Genomic DNA, 23,379 nt, shown 5'->3' with positions numbered 1-23,379 from the left:
TGTGCTCCCGTTTCCCTCACTGGGTCCTGGAGTTTGTGCCACCAAACGAGGAGTCCCAGAGTGTCTTGAGCATGTCCAGCGAGGCTGTTGGGGACCTTCCAGGCTTGTTACCTGTATGCTGCCTGGTGGCACCTGGGGGATTCCACGGGGACTGCCATGGCACCTATGGGGCGCAGTCCAGCCCTGACAGCCAACAGGCTCAGAAGCCTGATCTAGCGGTGGCCGGGAAGACAGGTACCAGCACCTAAGGGCACTGACTTCCACCCACCCCAGGCGTCTTCCATTCTGTCCCCTTGCCTCCCTCTCCTGTCTGCACCTGGTGGCCTGTTCTTTCTGTCCCTCCTGAGTGCCAGCTGCCCGGCAGGCTCCCTCCAGGCTGAGTTCATGGCCCTGCCCCCTGGTGTCCAGAGCCAGCTTCACAGGATAAGAGCCAGGGAAGCTCTAGGAAAAGTGCCCCTTGGAAAGGGTATGGCCTTTTCACTGCTCCCAATAGCACCCTAGAAATAGCTTGGCCTTTCCCCTCCCCTGAGCTCCACAGAGAACACAGCCAGCAGAGGACACATTTCCCAGCCATCCAGAAATGGGTTTGAGGGATAGCAGGACTGGTAGAGACTGTCAGTCCACACAGCTGCCTGCACAGCACTCCCATGCTTGGTGGGGGGCGGGAGGGATGGCAGGGGCTGGCTGTCCATAGGCCGGGCAGGACAGGGAGGCTCACTGGAGGTGCTGCACTTTGGAGAGGCAATGTCAGGGAACAGCTTTCTCTTATTGGCACACAAGACTCCAAAAGGACAGCACGGTGACTGATTCCTAGTGCTAGAGGCAAGGCGGCCAGCCACGTGTAGGAGTGTGTGTGTGTGTGTGTGTGTGTGTGTAGGCGTATTTATAGATATTTATAGACCAGGGCAGGGGCGTACCACAAAGGGGGGCACAAGTTTTCAGTAACGGTCACACCTGGATGTGTCCGCTCACCACTACAACAGACCAAGTCACAGATGAAGGGGACAGGCTTTGGGGCTGGGGGAGCCACTGTCAAATCACAGAACAGCTGCCCAGGCAGGCTTGGAAAGGGAGGTCTCCAAGAAGAGGAGGGATCTGTTTAGAGGTCAAAGGAGGGCCTGGGCTCTGAGGACGGGATGGACTTGCCTGACCCAATCGGCTGGCAGTTGGAGAGAAAGCAGAGAGAAAACAGGAGAGAGAAAAGTGAGCAGAGAGTTGATGAGGCAAGTGCAGAGCACAGGTGTGCCACAGCAGCTGTGGGAGGGCCGGGGAGGGGAGGGCACAGGTGTGGGTGTGTCAATGTTCCTGGAAAAGAGGGGCTGGAAGGGAAAGGGGAGGAAGATGGAGAGAGGAGCCGGAGCTTCACAGGTAGTGCCTGGGGGCTGTGGCATCCCTCCCCACCCCACGCACGCTGGCCTCTTCCACAGCACCCAGGTAATACATGCACCGGTCAGACCAGTGCTCAGCCTCCTTGGGCTTCCTTCTTCTCTGGTCACCCTGTCTTCCAACCCACTGGTCCGGGGCCACCTCTCACCTTGGGGAGCCCAACGCAACAGCCACCAGGCCTGATAGAGAAGGAACACTGTTTGAACCAGGATGATGAAGCTAAAAGGGATGGATGGCTGGAGTGATCACTGGAGAACCCTCTGGGTGGTCAGAATGCCCAGGATCCTCTGAAGGGACGCTGGGGGAGGCAGGGAGGGCAGGCAGCTGGATTCCACTGGCTATAGACTTACAAGTCTAAGAGGGGAGCCTCAGCTTGTTGGGGGTTGCAGGTCGCACAGGTGAGGCTTGGCCCTTCCTGCTGGGAGAAGCAGAAGAGGGAGAGTCCATGGCAAGAAAGGTGGGTGGGCTTGCCGGGCAGAGCTCAGCCGGGACACCAGGCACTGTGGTCCCCTTGGCTGAATAGCAGAGGCGACCTCTAGGACCAACAGGCCAAGGTGCGTGAGCCTGCTGACTGGTGATAGTGCTTCAGTGGGGGCCAGGGACCCTGTCTTCCGTCACACGCTGGCAGCTATGATGGTACCTGGGAGGGAGAGAAGGGGGCTGTGTGTCCCTACCTGGCCTGTGAGGTGTGCTGTGGGTTGATCATGTGTATGGGACTCTCGAGGTTTTATCCTAGATCACCACTGGATTGCCGACAGATAGAGGAGGTATGACCCTGACTCTCACCCCTCCTCTGCAGTGGATTTGGCTCTCAGCACTCCCAGGCTGGGAGCTGGATACTCTGCCCTGGCAGCATGACTCAGACTGCACAACAGGTACAGCGGGCCCAGGATGACATTCCTAGGCCTCTGGCCGCCTCAGAGTGCAGCTCCACACACAACTCCCTCCAAGCTCTAAGCCCTTATACCATAAACCATGAGCTCTCTGATGGTTCCAGAGAGCACCCACATCTGTCAGCTTGGGCACAGAGCCTGCTCCAAGAGCCCCAGGCTCAGCCATGGGGGCTGGGGGACTTTGGGGCCTTGGGGGCCAGCCCTGGTACCTGCATCCAGCAAGGACTCTCGGCACCTGCAGCCAGGAGTTGTCCACAGACCCCGTGGGCGTGCTGATGGTGGCCATGTTGATGTTGCCGATGATGCTGAGCGCCTCCTTCAGCACGTGGTGCATGCGCAGCATCTCGGCGCACCGCTGTGCCTGCTCTGCTGACTCCTCCATCAGGGTGTTCTGGTCCCCACGTGAGTACAGGGACAGGACACCTGGTTGTCCTGCAAGTTCAATTTCAGGATGCCAGGTTGGACAGCAGCTCCGAGAAGATGAACTCCTTGGTCTGAGAGTGGGCAAAGAGGGAAGGAGGTTGGGACCTGATGCCTGTGCTGCGCTGGCCTCCTGCCGGGCCCTGGTGGGACTGTGTGCTGGACTTGGAGCCCTGAGTATGGCTTTTCAGACGCGGCTTCTACACCACTTAGACTCAAAGATCTGCCTCCCCACTGCCCTTTTCTCACTCAGATAGGGACACTGAGGTCCAGAGGAAAAGTCACCTGTCCAAGGTCACAGGTCTGGGAGGGGACTCAGGACCTCTCATGCCACCAGCACACCTGTCTACTCAGTTTTTTAAATAAATTTTTTTTGGAGATAGGATCTCACTCGGTCACAAGGCTGGAGTACAGTGGGCGAGATCACCGCTCACTGCAGCCTCAACCTCTTGGGCTCAAAGTGATCCTTCAATGTCAGCCTGTAGAGTAGATAGGACTATAGGCACGTGCCACCACCAAGCCCAGCTATTTTTAAAATTTTAGTGTAGAGACCAGGTCTCACTATGTTGCCCAGGCTGGTCTTGAACTCCTGGGCTCAACCTATCCTCCCGCCTTGGCCGCCCAAAGTGCTGGGATTACAGGCATGGGTCACTGTCCTCAGTCCCATGTTATATTTCCATTACACAGCTCTGGTCTGGACCATGCCTGCCACCCTGGACCTGGTCCCATAGGGCTGGTTAGCATCTCCCCCAGGCCAGCATGGCTATCTGCACCCCCAGTGCCACAGGAGCCTCCTGGCCCATGAGGCGGTGCATGCACGTTGTTGATCATGACATGCATGATGGTCTTGGGCGTGACACCAACCATGAGGTCCCACATGGTGTTGTTGACAATGGCCATGTGGGAGTCCTGCAGGTTCTGGGTGGTTTCCATTTGCCGCTCTAGCTGTGAGTCCATGGAGTGCATGAAGCTGTCGGAGCCATTCTCCTCGGCTTTGCTGCCCTATCGTGGAGAACACAAGGGCATCAGAGTGGCCAGGCCATGCAGCCAGGCTCCAGGAATCCCTAGGATCTCAGCCCCTCCAAGGGTACCTGGAACACTGAGGCACAGAGAGAAGCAACTGGCCTGAACATGCACCCAACTCCCCACACGGCTCTAGACGGTTTCAGGTCTCTGCCTCTCAGGACCCCAGATTCCCCTGATTCAGTCTCTTCTTAGTTCTGACTCTAGTGCCCAGAATTTGCCTCAAGCTACCAATCCAGAAATTGGAAAAGAACATCTCCAGGTCCTCGGCTTGGAGACCTGGACAAAGTTGTGCCAGGCTGCAGACACCTGGCAGGAGGCAAGAAAAGGGCACACTCACTTTCCCCTTGTCCTGGGAGGCCCACGCACCAACACTGCCACCCCCGCTGCCACCAGGGAACACAGCAAAGTAGACACACACAGAGAGGAAAACGGGAAGGGTTGAGTGAACCTGGGACACTGCACCCCAACTTTAATGCTTGTGGAATTCAGTTAGCTAATATTTTGTTGAGGATTTTTGCATCAATATTCATCATTGATATTGGCCTGTAGTTTTCTTTTTTGGATTATCTTTGGTTTTGGTATCAGGGCGATACTAGCCTTGTAGAAAGAGTTTGGAAGTCTTCCGTCCTTCTCTAGTTTTGGAATTGTTTGGTTAAGGTTGGTATTAGTTCTTCTTTAAATATTTGCTAGAATTCAGCAGTGAATCATCAGGTCCCAGGAAAGTTTTGCTGGGAAACTTTTTATTACCGCTTCAATCCCATTATTTGTTATTGGTCTGTTCAGGTTTTGGATTTCATCATGGTTTAATCTTGGTAGTCTAGATGTGTCTGGAAATTTATCCATTTTTAGTAGGTTTTCCTATTTGTTTGCATATATTCGCTAATAATAGCCACTAGTGATCCTTTGAGGGTTTGGTTTTTTGTTGTTGTTTTTTTTTACTTTTTTTTTTTTTTTTTTGAGATAGAGTTTCGCTCTGTCACTCAGGCTGGAGTGCAGTGGTGCAATCTCAGCTCACTGCAAGCTCCGCCTCCCGGGTTCATGCCATTCTCCTGCCTCAGTCTCCTGAGTAGCTGGGACTACAGGTGTCTGACACCACGCCAGAGTAATTTTTGTTATTTTTAGTAGAGACAGGGTTTCACCATGTTAGCCAGGACGGTCTCGATCTCCTGACCTCGTGATCCACCCACCTCAGCTTCCCAAAGTGCTGGGATTACAGGCTTGAGCCACTGCACCCGGCCTGAGCTTTTGCAGTATCAGTTGTCATGTTTCCTGTTGTTTGTCAATGTTATCTTGTCAAAAACCCAACTTTTAAAAATTTAAAAAAATTTTTAGTATAGTTTAGTTTTTGAGACAGAGTCTTGCTCTGTCACCCAGGCTGGCGGGCAGTGGTGCAATCTCAGCTCACTGCAAACTCTGCCTCCCAGATTTAAGTGATTCTCCTACCTCAGCCTCCCGAGTAGCTGGGATTACAGGCGTGCACTACCATGCCTGGCTAATTTTTGTATTTTTAGTAGAGACGTCATTTCACCATGTTGATCAGGCTGGTCTTGAACTCCTGACCTCGTGAGCTGCCCAACTCAGTCCCCCAAAGTGCTGGAATTACAGGCATGAGACACCGGACCTGGCCCACAGTTTGTTGTTAAATTTTACTTATTTACTTATTTACCTTTTCTTTTCTTTAGAGACAGGGTCTCATTCTCTTGCCCAGGCTGGAGTGCAGTGGTGCAATCATGGTTCACTGTAACCTTGAACACCTAAACTTAAGAGATCCTCCCACCTCAGCCTCATGGATAACGGGGAGTACAAGTGTGCACCACCACACCCGGCTAATTTTCCTAGTGTCTGGTGAGACAGGGTTTTGCTATGTTGTCCAGTCTGGTCTTGAACTCCTGGCCTCAAGCAATCCTCCTGCCTTGGCCTCCCAAAGTGTCAGGATTACAGGCATGAGCCACCATGCCCGGCCTGCATATACATTTTCTTTTCCAAGTTATATAAAGTATGCTGTATGCATCCTTCTAGAATTTATTTTTTCACTTAATAGTATATTGCTAAGATTCTTATTGTTGTTTATAGCTGGGATTTATTCTTTTTGACTGCTTGTGACATCACCAGAAGATAGAGATCCCGAGATCTCTTAAGAACTGCTGCTGGGAGTATACACTGGTATGACCACCTTGGAAAACAGTTTGACTCCATCTCGTAAGGTTGAATATTCACACTCCTCCCAGCCCAGAAATTCTACTCTACATCCAAGAGAAATTCTTGTCTATATAAAACAGGGGATGTGGACAAGGAATGTTCTAACAACTCTGTTCAAAATAGCAAAAATCTATTGCCCATCAACTGGAGAGTAGCTGACTAAATTGTGCTTTTTATTCCCTTTGATTTCCTGTAGTCTTATGATGCAAGTGGCGTTTTCCCATGGCTAGCTTGGGGACGGGGATACTCTTGGCCATCGAGTCAGTTGGCAGTCCTGCTTAGCCCTAGGGCAATCGGTGCTGCCCAAAACAAGCGTAAATAGAACAAGGTGCCCCATGGAGCCAATGCCTTGGGTCCCTGGGGGTACAGGCCTGTACTTGTAGGAAACAGCCATCATACACATCAGTCTTTTCCAATGCTTCTGTCACTGGGCTGAGTCCAAAGAACACCCTCTCCCAAAACATTACAAAGTTTATTGGGGCTACCATTTATCGAGCATTTATCATGTGCCTGATCACGTACTAGTGTAGTAATTGCATGCATTATTTTATTATTTTATTTATTGACTTATTCATTTATTTGAGATAGGGTCTCTCTCTGTTGCCTGGGCTGGAGTGCAGTGGCGTGATCACGGCTCACTGCAGCTTCAAACTCCTGGCCTCAAGTGGTCTCACCTCAGCCTCTCGAGTAGCTGGACTACAGGCATAAGCCACCAAGTCCAGCTAATTTTTTAAAAAACATTTTCACAGAAATGAGGTCTGGCTTTGTTGCCCATGCTAGTCTTGAACTCCTGGCTTCAAGCAATCCTCCCCCTTCAGCCTTATTATTGCATTTTATCTTCACCATCACGCTGTAAGAGTGCCTGGGGGTAGGTGCTCCAAACAGTAGCAATGTAGCAGCCTCCACTCATAGGTGACAACGAGACTCAGTGTAGACAAGCAACTTCTCAAAGGTCACACAGCTGGAGGGTGGCTGAGCCAGGATGAAGACCTAGGACTCTAAAGCTGGTGCGCCAGTAAATGAGAAAATCTCTGGGGGTTCAGGATAGCTTCCTCCCAAGAAATCTTTCTCCAAAGGTTCTAAAAACAATGACAGATCCATCTTCCATAAAGCAAACAAAACTAGCAGCTCCTTCATTTTGGGGCGGGGAGTGGAGGAGGATAAAGGTTAGATAAGCTCCAGGGCAACCCATTTTAATCCGACATATTTATAAGGCAACGGCCAGGACAGCACCTCAAACCTAAAGAACCATGCACAGCTGTCTCTGTGTGGCATGGAGTGTCCCTGGATGTAAAGATTTTCCAATGTGTGCTTACAGGCCAGTGGCATCATCCTCAGTCACAGGTTAAAGGGCAGCTAGGCCTGGCCTGCTAGGCACCACCGTGAGAATCTGCTGAGCTTTCCAACTAGTTTATCTGTTGTTTGCAGTGAAAGATGCCCTGAAAAAGAAGGGGTGTGGGTGGGAAGAGTTCTGATTTGAGGTCCCCTGATCCAGGCACGATCTCCTTCCCCAGTCTCAGGAATCAGGAGACTCCATCTGTAAACACAGGCTCAAGCTATGTCCCCCAGCCCCCTCTTTCAACCAGGTGCCACCCTCTGCTTCTCTTCCATAGACAGCCTAGAGCTGCCAGCATTCCCTTAGGATCTGTGCCCTCGGGCCTGGCTTAATTTTTTCCTCTCCAAAGAGCCATCTGTAGGGCCAGAAGCTGGCAAAGCCTAACTCATTACTGGATGCCGGTTCCTTTGCCTGACTTTCAGTGATTCCTACCTTACCCTGGGGTTTTATGTTTCTTGTCTCAGCACTAACATTTCTCATTCCTCCACAAGTTGAATTGTTCACTCCAGCCATCTGAAGCATGCTCCTCTTGACACAGTTAGCTTGAGGCACATGATTGGTGCAAAAAAAAAAAAAAAAAAAAAAGCACTATGTCAATTTCATTGATCAACAAAAGTGCTGGCTCCAGGACAAAGTTGATAGTGCCTGGGCCTCTGAGTTCAAGAGCCTTCTAGACAAAGGGCTCTGAGCTGAAACATAAGCATGCATACATATGCCTCCCTCTTGGTCTGATGAGATAATTTGGATTCTTGGTTGTTATCCTTGAGCATTTTCCTGCCTCATTAATGCACGTGTAGCCAACACAATAATAATCATAGCTAATAACGGCTAAAGCTGAGGACTTTCCTGGGCCAGGCAGTGACTTTAAAAACTTTAAAGTGGCTTTTAAAACTTTAACAGCGAAAGCCGAGGATTTTCCTAAGTCAGGTAGTGGCTTTAAAAACTTTAAAGTTTTCACACAGACTCTCATTGAATAATTTCTGTTTTTGAGATCAAGAAACTGAGACTTACTATATCACATTTGGGATTAAGTTAAAAAAAATACAAAGAAAGAAACTGAGGCTTAAAGCAGTCAAGTATTTCAAAGCCAGCAAGTGGCTAAGTTGGAACTTGAACCCAGGCAGTCTAGCCCCGGGATCCTGTGCCCTTACCCAGTATCCAGTGTTGGCTACACAAAACTAACGTGTACACATTTTCAAGTATAGTTTAAATGGGTGACATATTTTTCCTATATTTTACCTAGATGACTTTCAGTTTGGGGGTATTCTACTTACACAATCTCTGGAGCTAGATATTAACTGAGAACAAATAGAAACTAATGAACTCTGAAAAACATAAAACATGAGCAACATGATGTCACCGCAAAAGACAAATCAGCACACAGCCTTCTTGTGACTGTATTTTGCTAACAGTCCACGAGCTAATAATCAGCCTCAACTCAGCAGTGCTCTGTTCCTTTGGGAGACGGACAGAAAGACACACAGAAAGACACACGCAAACACACACACACACACACACACACACACAGAGTTGGTGGTTGTGCCGCCCTGAGCCTCCAGTCAGCCAGTGTGAGGAAGGGACCAGATGGGTTGGGCAGAAAGGTGCTGGGTCAAGGGAGGAGGGGGAAGCCGGGGGCGCGCGCACGCTCTGGACTCGTTCACCCGCCAAAACGGATTCGCTCGGGGCACGCCGGGTTGAGCGGCGAGGGGCGACCGGGACTGGGACAGGGATGCGGGCAGCCCTTTCCTAGGCGGTAGCGGGGGCGGTGGTGCTGTTGCCCTTTTAAACTGTGGCTTGACAGGAGCCGCGCCTCCCGTCGGTGGAGTCGGTTACAATGGGAGCAGCTCCACAGGCCTCCACACAGCTCCTGCCAAGGCCTCCTCCGTGCCTCTTGCCATTTTCCAGCCGCGCTCCCAGGAGGGTGGAGGCGGCGGCGAGCGGCGAAGCTGGGAGAGCTCTGCAGGGGGGCCCCGCGGGGTGGTCGCGGCCATGACAGCGGCTCCGGACAGTCTCCGGTTCCGCGCCCCTCCCGCCTGAGATGAGTGGAAGATGTCAGTGTCCCGGCTCAAGGCCAAACTGAAGTTGCTGGCATCTGTCTTCCACAAGAACCAGGAGCCCGCAGCCGCCGGCTCACGCTCCACTGCAACATGACGGTGAGGCGCCGAGGCCTCGCGGGGCAGGGTGAGGGCGGAGAGGGGGCGCCTGGAGTCCCCGAACAAAGGGGTGCCTGCCCGGGAGAGACCCCGGTTCCCCGCCCCTTTCTCCCGCGACTAACCCGGCCCGCCCCCGGGACTGAGGGAGGCTTGGGTGGGAAGAGGCGGAGGGCGCGTCTCTCCGGCTCCAGGCGCGGGGCAGGCTTGGTGGCTGCTGGCCCGTCTCGGCCCCTGTCCCCGCGCCCAGAGGTGGGAGCCCGTGGTGGCCGGAGCCCTCTCGGGAGCCAGGGTCGCCCGAGTCAGCCGGCCTGCTCCGGGAACCGCGACAGGGCGGTGCAGAGCGGCTCCGGCGTTTTTTGAGCCCAGGCGGGGAAGGGGAAAGGCTTTTAAGCTTTTCGGTGTTTCAGCCGGGCGCAGTGGCTCACCGTAATCCCCGCACGTTGGGAGGCCGAGGCGGGCGAATCACCTGAGGTCAGGAGTTGGAGACCAGCCTGGCCAACATGGTGAAACCCCGTCTCTACTAAAATATATAACAAATTAGCCGGGCGTGGTGGCAGGTGACTTAATCCCAGCTACTTGGGAGGCAGAGGCAGGAGAATCGTTTGAACCGGGAAGGCAGAGGTTGCAGTGAGCGGACATCCAGCCATTGCACTCAAACCTGGGGGATAAGAGCGAGACTTCGCTCTTTTTTTTTTCTGAGACAGGCTCTTTGTCACCCGGGCTGGAGTGCAGTAGCGCGATCTTGGCTCACTGCAACCTATGTCTCTTGACAGTCCACGGGTTAAAGCGATTCTCCTGCGACAGCCTCCCGAGTAGCTGCGATTACGGGCGCCCGCCACCAAGCCTGGCTAACTTCTGTGTCTTCAGTAGAGACGGGGTTTCAATGTGTTGGCCAGGCTGGTCCTGAACTCCTGACCTCAAATGACCCACCTCTGCCTCCCAAAGTGCTGAGATTCCTTCAACCCAATCAAGTTGACACTCAGTATTAACCATCACAGGTGTCTTCAGAATTGTCACTCTTTTCTGCTGTGGCCTCCCTCTCCTGGTTTGCAGACTCATGCTCATCCTGTGGCACGAGGATGGGGAGGTGCTGGCAGGAGAGCTTTCTAGCTCCTGAGTTAAAAGGCAGAGATGGTGTCTCTTTCAAGATTTTGCTGCTGTGTTGAGTTATGTTAAAAAGATTGTCTTTTATCTCTGGGTTTCACACTCACATTAAGAGGCCATCAAGATAGGCTTCCTATATCAATAGAGGGTGATCCTTACCAACTATAGTTGGGAGAAGTACAGTAAAGAATGTTAGATTCTTCTGGAAAAAAGTAGTGCTTCCATTATTTGGATTGGGTTTGTGGCTTGTTAAGCCCAGCAGTCTGATTCAGTCTGCTTTGTGTCTTCCAGCATGTCCCTGTGGTTTTGGTTCACTCAGCGTATTCTCCTTGTATTTGTTATTTTTCTGCTGCTGCGGCAGACTTATTCTTTTCAATAAAACACTGTCATTTTGGTGGGGTTTTGGAAAGAGGACCAGGCCACATCCTGAAAAGAAATTCATCTTAGGATTTCACAACACTAACTCATTTTTTGTTTTGATTAAATTACCTTTTTTGAGGGGTGGGGGCTCAGCTTTGTCCTTTGTAAAATGAAAGATAGTAACTGGGCTGATGGTTACAGACATGGATGCATGTCAGAATCACCTCAGAGAGTTTTTTTAAAACAGATTCCGCCCAGCACTTTGGGAGGCCGAGGTGGGCGGATCATGAGGTCAAGAGATCGAGACCATCCTGGTCAACATGGTGAAACCCTGTCTCCACTAAAAATACAAAAATTAGCTGGGCGTGGTGGCATGCACCTATAGTCCCAGCTACTCGGGAGGCTGAGGCGGGAGAATCGCTTGAACCCAGGAGGCAGAGGTTGCAGCGAGCAGAGATCCTGCCACTGCACACTCCAGCCTGGTGACAGAGTGAGACCCATCTCTAACAACAACAACAACAACAACAACAACAACAACAACAAAGCAGATTCTCTGGGTAGGCTTTGAAATGAGCATTTCAAAAATGGTCTTTCAATCAGTGATGCAACCAAAGTCTTTGGGACTTGTAGGCTAAGTATATATTCTTTAGATACCCAGAATAGTTTGATTTGGAATGTATCAATTTAGGGAAATGAAGAAGGGGTGAATTACATTTTGGAAGCTGCTGCTTTCTTCCTTTTTCCATTTAGATTTTAGAAGACAAAGAATGTCTAAAGAGATGCAGATTTAAAGGAAATACAAGTTAATTCTGCATGGGTATGTTTATCTACACGGCATTCTCCAGCTCACTAATCCAGAAGAGTTCTAACACCCTCTGTGATCATGGGTTGTTTTTCTTAAGTATTCCTCCATCAGAGTATCTGAGAACAGATGCTTAGAAACTACTGAGACCTTTGTGGGTCTTACTGGATCTCTGGATCCTAGTTTCTTGATATGTTACATATTCTGGGTTCTAACCTGAACTGGCCTTCATGATTAAAGATGCATTTATATACCGTACAGTGGCCAGGAAGCTTATCCTTTGAAATTGCCCAAACTGGGTATGAAGGCCCTTCCTAAAACCCCATTAAATTCATTTCTAAACTTGATGATTGTCAATTGTGTCAGTTGGTAAATTCTGTCTTGCAGAGAGGTATTTTGTAGTAAATAACATGTTTTTAAAACTAAAATTTGCCTTTTAGTAAGGTGGTAATCATTTCATAATTCTTAGTTTTGTGAAGTGTCTATAAATCATACATCTGATCTTTTAAAATGAAAGGCAATTGAATTTATGTAATGATTCAGGCTTTTCAAAGTTAAAAAGGTAGTTATTTTAGGGAATGGATAGTTTGTGATATTTATTTTAAACAAAATAAGCCATTGATCTTATACACATAGCCATGTAAGTAAAATGTTTTATTTTAAATTAGATTCTGTTTTAACACTTTTTTCAGTTTTGCTTTATATTTGACTTATATTTTTTACATTTTATATTTATATTTGATTGCTTTTTTATTCCTAATTCTTTTATTTTCTGTTCCGTTTTTAAAAGCTGATAACTGTTGTTTGTCAAATCAAAGTTGGATTTAAAAATAAACATTTAATGTTAATAAGCTCTCTGGTAGCGGCACTGCAGTGACAGATGGTTGAGAGTTTGTCCCTAAAGCTATGGCACCAGTCTTCTAATGGACTTAGCCTGTATTCAGCCTGTGTAACCCTGGCAGATTTTTTCTCTGTTTCAGAATGGGGCAACAGAAGAAGTGACTTCAGAGGAAGAGGAAGAAAAGGAGATGGCTGAAGTAGGATAAGAAAGGCATTTCATAAATGTTGTCATTTTTGATTTGAGTAATTCCATAAATTTCCTTTCTAAACGACTATCAATGTGCAACAATTGAAAGCACATTGTATTTGGAATAGAATGTAATTTCTCAACTCTGGCTTTACCTCTAACTGATGATACACCTTTGAGCAAATTGCTTTATCTGAATTCTTTGGATTGGATTTCGTGGAAAACAAAAGTCCTTAACTTTTAGCATGAAAGCTTTATTTATATTTTATACTAATCAGTCCTTAACCTGCATTTGGTTATTTTTAGGAAGAGGAACTACTAAGTTTAAAAAGTGTTGTTTGCGTAAAAGGAGAATTTGAGAACATGTTAGGGACTACTCACCAGAAGTAGTGAAACTGTCTCTTGTTGAAAAATCATCAAGGAATTTTACGTTAGTCTGTTTTATGCTGCTATGATAGAATACCAGAGGCTGGGTAATTTATACAGAACAGACATTTATTTTATAACAGTTCTGGAGACTGGGAAGTCCAAGATGAAAATACCAACATTTAATGTCTGAGGGCCTCCTTGTTGCGTCCTCAGATGGTAGCAGGCAGAAGGGCAGGAGAGCAAGCTAGTCCCATGTGTGAAGCCTCATTCATCAGGGCCTTAATCCCATTAAGGAGGAAGGAGCTCTCTTGGCCTAATCACCTCTTAAAGGTCCTACCTCTTAATATCATCACATTAGAAACACCTGAATTTTGGAGGGAACACATACAAATGGTAGCAAATTTAGTAGAGCAATTTCCAACGACATTGAACCTAGGCCAGTTGTCAGTTCTGGATATAATTTTAGATGTTTTTAGGCTCTGAAGCTTTGCATTTACATTCAAACTTCAGAACAAAGATCTTTGTCTCTGCATTGACCAAATAGAAGATATGTGAATTTTATGGTCTTGTTTTAAAAGATATTTTCACAATAGGTGCTTGAGAGGATGTGGAGAAATAGGAACACTTTTACACCGTTGGTGGGATTGTAAACTAGTTCAACCATTGTGGAAGACAGGGTGGCAATTCCTCAAGGATCTAGAACTAGAAATACCATTTGACCCAGCCATCCCATTATGGGGTATATACCCAAAGGATTATAAATCATGTTGCTATAAAGACACGTGCACACATATGTTTATTGCGGCACTATTCACAATAGCAAAGACTTGGAATCAACCCAGATGTCCATCAATGACAGACTGGATTAAGAAAATGTGGCACTTATATACCATGGAATACTATGCAGCCATAAAAAAGGATGAGTTCGTGTCCTTTGTAGAGATATGGATGCAGCTGGAAACCATCATTCTCAGCAAACTATCACAGGAACAGAAAACCAAACACCGCATGTTCTCACTCATAGGTGGGAATTGAACAATGAGATCACTTGGACACAGGAAGGGGAGCATCACATACCAGGGCCTATTGTGAGGTCAGGGGAGGGAGGAGGGATAGCATTAGGAGATATAGCTAATGTAAATGACGAGTTGACGGGTGCAGCACACCGACATGGCACATGTATACATATGTAACAAACCTGCACGTTGTGCACATGTACCCTAGAACATAAAGTATAATAAATAAATAAAAATAAAAGATATTTTCTGTTTGGGGTCTTATAATTAATTCAGACTTTCATTTTCTATTTTTAGAAATTATTGATCTAAAATACACTTTTAGAGTGTTTCAGAACTAAAGAAGTAGTGTGGTAGACTTGTTTGTTTGTTTGAGACAAGGTCTCTCTGTCACCCAGGCTGGAGTGCAGTAGCGTGGTTAGGGCTCACTGCAACCTTGAACTCCCAGGTTCAAGCAATCCTCCGGAGTAGCTGGGACTACCGGCAGGTGCCCCACGTCCAGCTAATTTTTTAAAATTTTTTGTAGAGTTTGAGTCTCGTTCTGTTGCCCAGGCTGGTCTTGAACTCCTGGCCTCAAGTGATCCACCACTTCGGCCTCCCAAAGTGCTGGGATTACAGGCGTGAGCCACTGTGCCTGGCTGTAGGCTTGTTTTATGAGTCTGGGAGTAAAATACTTCTTAGAATTGTCCAATTAGAATGGGAGTTTGTTTTAATGTTTTTTTGCAGTTTAGCTGAGGTGGAATAAACTGCATGAAAACATTAAACCTTTTCCGTGGGTCAGGCGGCCATTGTACTAAAGATCATGTACCCTTTCATTTTTCCCCTCACAAGATAATAAACAAGGGACTGCAACTTTGAGGGAAATCTAGAAAGGTAAGAGACTAGACTTTGGAGATGTCAGATGAGGACAGCTGAAAAGCAGATATTCTAGGCTCCTAAAAGAACGTGGGAACAGGCCCAGAACAACCTTGGACATGGTGTGTTTGGGTGTATTGGATGCTTTTCTTTTGAGAAGGAAGGTTGATGTGTTGAAGTCATGGAAAGCAAAATTGGTCAGAAAAGGCAGATGGTTAAAAGTCTTGAATTCGAGACAGGCGTGTGTTTCTATTTGGTGTGATTATTGATAAGAAGACCTTAAGTAGGGAATAGTGTGCTGAGGATATTGCTTTAGAAAGATACATTGAATTCTGTTTGCGATGTGCTGCTTAATACTTAGGTGGAGAAGTTTTGTGGATGGGAACATGACTGAGGTTGAAGGTATAGGAGGAAATACAGACCAAAGGCATTTCTGAGCATTGTGAGGAAAATAAGCGTAGGATGGAAGGTCAGGTCCAAAAGGTACACACGAGGAGAAGGGAGCTCCATGACGTATAGAGTCACAGGCAGAGTTTGAGTGAAGATAGTCAGTAACCTGGTCTAGAAATCAGTGAATTAGCCGACTTGGAAAAAAAAAAAATCGAGATGAATATAAGCTATTCCTTTAGAGATTTTGACATTTGAAGTAGAAAACTAAGGTAATTGAAGCAAATTAGGATTTTAAAAAATCTGCATATATTTGTATATGTGTAAGAACAGATAGTATGGGAGGGAGGGAGCAGAATGATGTGAATAAAGATGTTGTTCTGGGGGGTGTTATTCAAATTCTTTTTAAATTATTATTATTTTTTGAGATAGGGTCCCTGTCACCCAGGCTGGAGTGCAGTGGCATGATCATAGCTTACTGCAGCCTCAAACTCCTGGGCCCAAAGGAGCCTTCTATTTCATCCTCCTGAGCACCTGAAATCAAATTATTTTTATAACTCATTTTTTGGTTATTAATGTCAATAGATGCTTACTATATAAAACCATAAACTGAAATTAGGGGAAAGCACCAAATGTCTCCAGAGATAACAACTAAAATTAATTGAAAGGAACATTTCAATGTAAGTTCTTCTGGTCTTTTTCTGTGCATATTTCAGCATAATTTAAATTCTTTCTTTTGCTTTGTGTATTCCATTTTTCATTTCAAAGTTTTTCGATACAGGAGAAATTATGCTGTGTTGGTATTTCAGTGGCCCCTTAATATCTCATGGAATCGAGTTCACTGTTTTGCTATTTTTGCACATATAGATTTTGTGTATGTTTTTGTGGTTGCAAGGTTGCAATAGGTATCCTTATGCCTAACTTTGTGTTTACATCTTAGACTAGTTTCTTGGAATACAATTCTAGAAGTCGAGTTTCTGGAACAAACTATGAACTGTTAAGGTTCTTGACACCTGCTGCTAAACTGTCTCAATGGTTCCTCTTAAGAGGAGATTTAAAAGATGCCTTGGCTGGGCGTGGTGGCTCATGCCAGTAATCCCAGCACTTTGGGAGACCGAGGTGGGCAGATCCCTTGAGGTCAGAAGTTTGAGACCAACCTGGCCAACATGGTGAAACCCCATCTGTACTAAAAAGATAAACCAATTAGCTGGGCGTGGAGGTGTACATCTGAAATCCCAGCTACTCAGGAGACAGGCATGAGAATCACTTGAACTTGGGTGGCAGTTTGCAGTGAGCAGAGATCACCCCACTATACTCCTGCCTGGGTGACAGAGTGAGACTCTATTTTTAAAAAGTGAATTAAAATTAAAGAAGTAAATAAATAAATGATGAATTATTTCATAATACCTATGACTTTATAAAGCTTTGAAATCTGCTTTACCCAGAGCCTAGCTTTTAAATAAAATATAGGATATAAAAGGTGGGAGCCTCTTTAATGGAATGTGGGGGCTTTTTCTCTCTCCCCATGGGATAGATATATTCTGTTTCTTTTCCCCCATTGAGTCAAGAATAATTTAACTTTTGGCGTAAGAAACTGCTGAAGAAAAATAGGTTGAATAAGCTAACATTTTTCTTCTTTTTGCAGGACATAGAAGACTGAGATCACTGTGAGATGAAAGAAGAGCCTATTAGTGGGAAAAAGTTGGAGGATGAAGGAACTGAAAAAGAACATTTGGCAGTAGTAGAGAAAATTAGGAAGACTGAAAGGCAAGACCATTTAAATGTGTAAGTGTGTATAAATAGCTAGAGCCTGGACTTTTTGTTTAAGTAATTATAGTTGATACCAGGAAATTTGTGAACCTGCCAAATTCAGCTGCTCTCCTCCTCCATTCCCACCTTAGTGGTAGATTCAGTCATATGTTTATTGGTATTGAGACAGGGTCTTGCTCTGTCGCCTGGGCTAGAGTGCGGTGGCACAATCATAGTTCACTGTAGCCTTGATGTCCCAGGCTCCAGCAATCCTCCTGCCTCAGCCTCCCAAGTGTCTTGGACTATAGGCATGTGCCACCACACCAGGCTAATTTTTTTGATTTTTAGTAGAGATGAGGTCTCACCATGTTGACCATGCTGGTCTTGAACAACTGAGTTCAAGTGATCCTCCTACCTTGGCCTGCCAAAGTGCTGGGATTACAGGCATGAGCCACCGTGCGTAGCCACGGTCATATGTTTTCTTGCCCAAGGTTATCTTTCTCATCTAAGAATAGCCACTTTTTACCCTGTTCATCTGCTCTTCACATCCTGGAACCACCTGCTGATCCCAGTATATGCCCCGTTCCAGCTTGTCTATGCTGTTTTCTCTGCTTACCTTCCTTCTGTGGCATCTGTATACTCACATTCATTCTCTCCTACAAAACAACTCAAATTATTTCTCCTTCATGAAGCTGACTTTGGTCCCTCCTGCTCTCACCAAACCAAGAATAATTCTTCTCTTTTCACTTAACACCTCTTTTATGTGAAGCAGCAAGACGTGAAAAGAACACTGAGTTTGGTGACAAACACACCTTTTGGTTTCACTTTGCTCAACTCTAAAATATGAATAAACAGTACATACCTTTTGGATAACTACTATGAAAAATAAATGAGAATATTGTGTGTATATACATGAAATGCTTGGACAGAGTAGAGAAACGTCAGATGATAGTCTGAACACTTACTACTTCCTGCCTTCTATTAGAGCTATTTACCAACTCCACAAAATCCGAGGACAAGTTACTTTGTCTTGGGCACAGGTTCTCCAAAACAGGCAATGAATTGTTAGGCAAGTAGATGCCAAGTGTTGAAACCAGAAAGATTACTCGCCATCATTCAGTCTTAGTTATATATTAATTTAATTAGTAATTTTTCATAGACGAAAGACATTTAGTCAATTTCTCATATCTTGATTATTTATAAAACTAAGTTTGTAGCATTTGAATTAATGTAGTTTCCATGTCTTGTGATCGATTCCAGTTTGAGTTATCTTCAAAACAAGTATAAATTATTGAACACTTTTGCATGACCGATACTATGCTAAGTACTTTATACTTTATATATCTTCTGATTTAGTCTTCATAGCCGCTGTATGAAATAGGTGCTCTTCATATTTTAGAGAGGAGAAATTTCTCATATTTTATAGATAGGAAATGAGCTCATGGTTATATAGCTAGGAAGTAATATCTTTGTAAACTTGTTGTTTTTTCTTTTTCAAAGAATAGTGCAGTCTTTAAAACCTTTAGTTTCATATTACTAACAAGTAGTTCTGTTTCTATTTAGTCTTAGGATAAGATACCGATGTGTTTTCATCTTTAGAGAAGTCCCCACACTGAAAAGCGGAAACAAGTAGCATGTAGGCACACGTTTCTTAGTGTCTCAATGTGTGAACTAGACTGTGTAATATTCTTGCTCATAGTCTTATGAATGGAAGTCTCTTTTAGTTAGTAATGTATCGCCTTGAGTGTCTTCTATTATTTTCAAAAATTGCTGGGGTTTGGAATAGACTCATACTGACTTCTATCCTATCGTGAATCCATGGCGGTCGGAGCATGTTGGTTAGAGTTTTTCAGATTATAAGAAATAGGAAAACAACCAGACTTGTATCTGGTTTTATATTTTCTTGAAACTTCATAATACTTCATTTAATTGGACTTTTTTTTTTTTTTTTACTTCTTAAAATGTTGAATGGTGATCCTTATTTTATTTTATTTTTTTTTGAGATGGCGTCTCACAGTGTCACCCAGGCTGGAGTGCAGTGGTGCAATCTCGGCTCACTGCAAGCTCCACCTCCCAGGTTTATGCTATTCTCCTGCCTCATCCTCCCGAGTAGCTGGGACTACAGGCACCCGCCAACACACCTGGCTAATTTTTTGTATTTTTAATAGAGACCGGGTTTCACCATGTTAGCCAGGATGGTCTCGATCTCCTGACCTTGTGATCCACCCACGTCAGCCTCCCAAAGTGCTGGGATTAAAGGTGTGACCCACCACACCCGGCCATGGTGATCCATTTTTATTGCAATCTTTTTCTTTTTTTTCTTTTGAGATGGCGTCTCGCTCTGTGACCCAGGCCAGAGTGCAGTGGTGCCATCTCAGCTCATTGCTACCTCCACCTCCCAGGTTCAAGTGATTCTCTTGTCTCAGCCTCCCAAGTGGCTGGGACTACAGACACGTGCAACCACGCTCAGCTAACTTTTGTATTTTTTTGGTAGAGATGGGGTTTTATCTTGTTGTCGAGGCTGGTTTCAAACTCCTGGCCTCAAGTGATCCACCCTCCTCGGCCTCCCAAACTGCTGGGATTGCAGGTGTGAGCCACCATGCCTGGCTACTGTAATCTTATAGATCAGGTTGAAATACCTTAAATCTTTAGATTAGTTGGCTCAGTAGACCCTGGTAAACAGCGGCTTTTGTGTTTCAGGCTGCAGTGTCTGGGTCAGTGCAAGCTTCAGATAGACTTATGAAAGAGCTCAGGGACATATACAGATCACAGAGTTACATGACAGGTAAGGATCTCTAAGTCCCTGCTCTTCTTCTTGTTCTTTTGCTCTTTTCTGTTGTCAGATTATGAATGTCATTTCTTAAAAGTGGACCAAAATGGAAATGTTTACTAGCTTTATTTTGTGAAATTCAAAGGCAACCAAGTTCCAAAAGATGTAGGGGGTAAGATAGGATGAGTTTACTTGTTTTTTGGATTTAGAGAAATTGTTTTTATAGGTCCGTCAGAAACTTTTTGTCATTTTCCTGATAGAGTGAACTCTTACATATTTTTTATCTTCTAGCAAAAAGCTCAAGCTTGAGCAATATTGCTTGGAAAGTAAATAAGAGTAATACGTTTCATTATACAGAGAATGATTGCCAAGTTGATTTTTATGACTTTTCCCCCAGTTTTGAAAGCAACATAATCAACTCTTATTGTAGAGATAGTTATGTTATTACTTTTAAAATGTATGGGTGGAGTACACCTGTAGTCCCAGCTACTGGGGGTGGTGGGAGGCTAAGACAGGAAGAGGTTTTGAGCTTTGAGAGGTCAAGGCTGCAATGCGCTGTGATTGCACCATTATATTCCAGCGTGGGTGACAAAGCAAGACACCCTGTCTCTTAAAAAAAAAATAAAAAAATTAAAAATTAAAAAAAAACAGGCCGGGGGAGTGGGGAGTGGAAGTCATATTGGACATGTATATATACGACAGTTGTAGAAAAATACCGATTTTTTAGTGATTTAACTTTTCATAGTTCCATCCATGGCAAATTGTTCTCCTTGAACCCCTTGGCTAATAATACAAGTTTAGGAAGGCATATTAAACTTCTTTTGAAATTTTGAGAAAATTATGTACATGTGACTGTTTTCCTTTAGAATGACTGCAAACTCTGAACCTCCTTATTAGATTAGATTTAGGCTATTATGATCTCTTTTGGACATTTATTCTGAAGGACCTGGAAGCTATAGTGACCTTTATTTTTCCTGGGGATATACAGCAGCTTAAGATCTTCTCCTTCTGGAACTTACCCTAGGTGCTCTATTTTAGCTTTCAGATTGGTTCATTTTTGAGTTAGTTGAAAAAAATTACCTTTTTGTTTGAACTGTTTTTTGTTTTGTGGTTCTTAGGGTTGACCCTGATAGTCCTTTGCACAGTGATCTTCAGATCTTAAAAGAAAAAGAAGGCTTGGGAGATATTTTGCTGAACTTATCTTTTAAGGTAAGAAAATTGTTACGGGACTCTCTCTTTTTTGAATGGGGGTGTATATTTGCACAAGTGTTTTGGAAAACAATTTGGTAAAGTGGAAGATACTCATACACTATGGTTCAGGAATCTTGTGGATATTCACTGCACAAGAAAGGAGTACGTAGGCATGAGGAGACGGGAATGTTCAGAGCAGCATCATTTATAATAGCCCCAAACAGAAAATAACCCAAGTGGTCATTCCAAGAAAATGAAGAACTGTGGTATTCATAAAAAGGCTTACAGCTAAGTGGGACCAGCTGGGCGAACCTTGAAAAACACTATGTTAAGCAAAAGAAACCAGACCCCCAAAACCTATTTTGTACAATTTCCTTTGTATAGAGCTCAAAAATAGGCAAAACTAAGGTTGGTTAGGACATTCATTCTTAGTGGAGGCAGTGTCACCTGCAGTGGAGTGAAAATTGGTCTTTAGAGTAAAAGAAAACGTTACCTATTATAATGGTCTGCTGCCCTCCAAAGGGTCATATAACATAAACCGACATACAACTTATCTGTGGTGTTGAAATTCCACCACAGGGGGATGGGGGTAGAATTAGGAAGAAAACTTCTAAAAAGGCTTCTTAGGGTTAAAAAAATGAAAAGAAAACACAGAAACACTTATTTCTGGATCCATACTTGGGCAGTAAAACTATCAAGAACAAAGAGGTGATTCCATCGAGGTTAGGGTAAGGAGTCCATCCAGGCGAGAGGTAGGGAGGTGTGACCTGAAAGGGCTATCTGTGAGCTTCTTGGATACTGGCTGGAATGTATTTCTGGAGCAGGTTGGTTGTTACATGGGCAAATAATTTACGATAACATGTTAAGGTATACCTTAAGGTATATTTTATGTACTTTTCTGAATGTATGTGTTATATTTAATAAGGCATTTTTAAGATACTAAAAATCAACGTTACAAAGGAATAACAATGGAATTTAGAAGAAATGTTAATGATCTAATAGGGAATCTAGATAGGATGTAATGGTTTAAAATCTATGGCTATATTGAGGTATTTTGATGAAAAAAACAGACATAAAACAATACTTTATTGTTCTTACTCTAAGGATAATAGTAGTTTTATAAAACCTTTGTACTTCCCTTTTTGCGTGTATATTTTTTCTTGGGATTATATCTTATGATTGAACTTTCTTGAAGTGACCCTAATGTCAGTATTTTCTCTCACTTTTATTATCATAGAAACTGTTGTGTTTGTCAACTGGTTGTCTTCCTAAAGTATGAATCCGGTATATATTGACTGAAGTTGCTAATGGCTACTTCTTTACGGATTCATATGGGTGAGTGAATGAAGCATGCAGGCCTAAAACAAAAAACAAAACACAAAAAAACCAGGAAGCTATCTTTCTTTTTTAAAACATTAAATCATACGTCCATATGCCCAACACCAAACTGAAGAAATAGAACCTTTGGCTGGGCGTGGTGACTTATGCCTGTAATCCTAGCACTTTGGGAGGCCAAGGCAGACAGATCACTTGAGGTCAGGAGATCGAGAGCAGCCTGGCCAACATGGTGAAACCCCATCTCTACTTAAAATACAAAAAAAAATTAGCCAGGCATGGTGATGGGTGCCTGTAATGTAAGCCCTGCTCCGTGGGAGTCTGAGGTGGGAGAATCAGTTGAACCCAGGAGGCAGAGGTTACAGTGGGCCGAGGTTGCACCATTACACTCCAGCCCTGGTGACAAGAGAAACTCCATCTCAAAAAAAATATATATATATATATATATGTGTGTGTGTGTGTGTGTGTGTGTATATATATGAAATAGATCTTTATCAGTACCTGTAGCACCGTGTGTGCCCCTCCCTTGTCATGCCCTCTTTGGGAGGTATCTTGAAGGGAATATGAAATCTTGACCAGGAAACTGGAGGATTGATGATTGCAGGTGGTGTTTTCATTATTGTGTCCTGCTCTAGCTAGGACTTCAGGGAGAGGACGATCTGGGAGGTAAATGGCTGAAATTCTATTGGATTTGTGTTTGTGGCCCATGGCTCCTGATACCAGAAAGAAATGCCTTTTTCTGGGGTTGGAGTATTTCTTAAGAGTCCTGGGAAGAATGTGATTGCCTTGAGCTAACTGACCTTCTGAAGAGGACCTTAAACTGAATTGCCAAGTTATTAGTATCGGGATTCACAGACTTTGGAGAATAGCAGGTATGACTCAGAAAGATGTACAGGAAGGAGCCAGAACAATATATATTTTTAGTCTCTGATGTCCACAGTGACAACTTGAGCATCATGAATACTAAGCAAAATGGAACTGGAGATAAACTATAACACAAA

At 44.9% G+C, this 23,379-nt stretch overlaps 1 protein-coding gene across 4 annotated transcripts in view; it reads left to right on the top strand.

Moving 5' to 3' along the window:
* The window catches only part of LOC110742423 (ubiquitin-conjugating enzyme E2 Q2-like), a 59,909-nt gene extending 37,331 nt beyond the window's left edge, over positions 1–22,578 (top strand). The window contains exons 7-10 of one of the 4 annotated variants that reach the window (XR_004184980.1): positions 16,979–17,118; positions 19,783–19,867; positions 20,971–21,061; positions 22,281–22,562. Coding sequence is in view for 3 of the 4 variants with exons in the window: in XM_031668300.1 (XP_031524160.1) it covers positions 17,006–17,118; positions 20,971–21,061; positions 22,281–22,322 (246 nt within the window). In the remaining variant the exon portion in view is untranslated. Of the gene's footprint in view, positions 1–8,760; positions 9,414–12,418; positions 12,717–16,673; positions 17,119–19,782; positions 19,868–20,970; positions 21,062–22,280 lie in introns of those variants that run through there. The other 3 variants (XM_031668300.1, XM_031668302.1, XM_031668301.1) reach the window with 3 other exon arrangements.
* Positions 22,579–23,379: the final 801 nt, after the last annotated feature.

Source organism: Papio anubis, chromosome 7 (assembly GCF_008728515.1).
Source record: "Papio anubis isolate 15944 chromosome 7, Panubis1.0, whole genome shotgun sequence".
Taxonomy (NCBI): domain Eukaryota; kingdom Metazoa; phylum Chordata; class Mammalia; order Primates; family Cercopithecidae; genus Papio; species Papio anubis.
The sequence above is the reverse complement of the archived record's forward strand: the minus strand, read 5'-3'. Positions and strand labels throughout refer to the sequence as shown.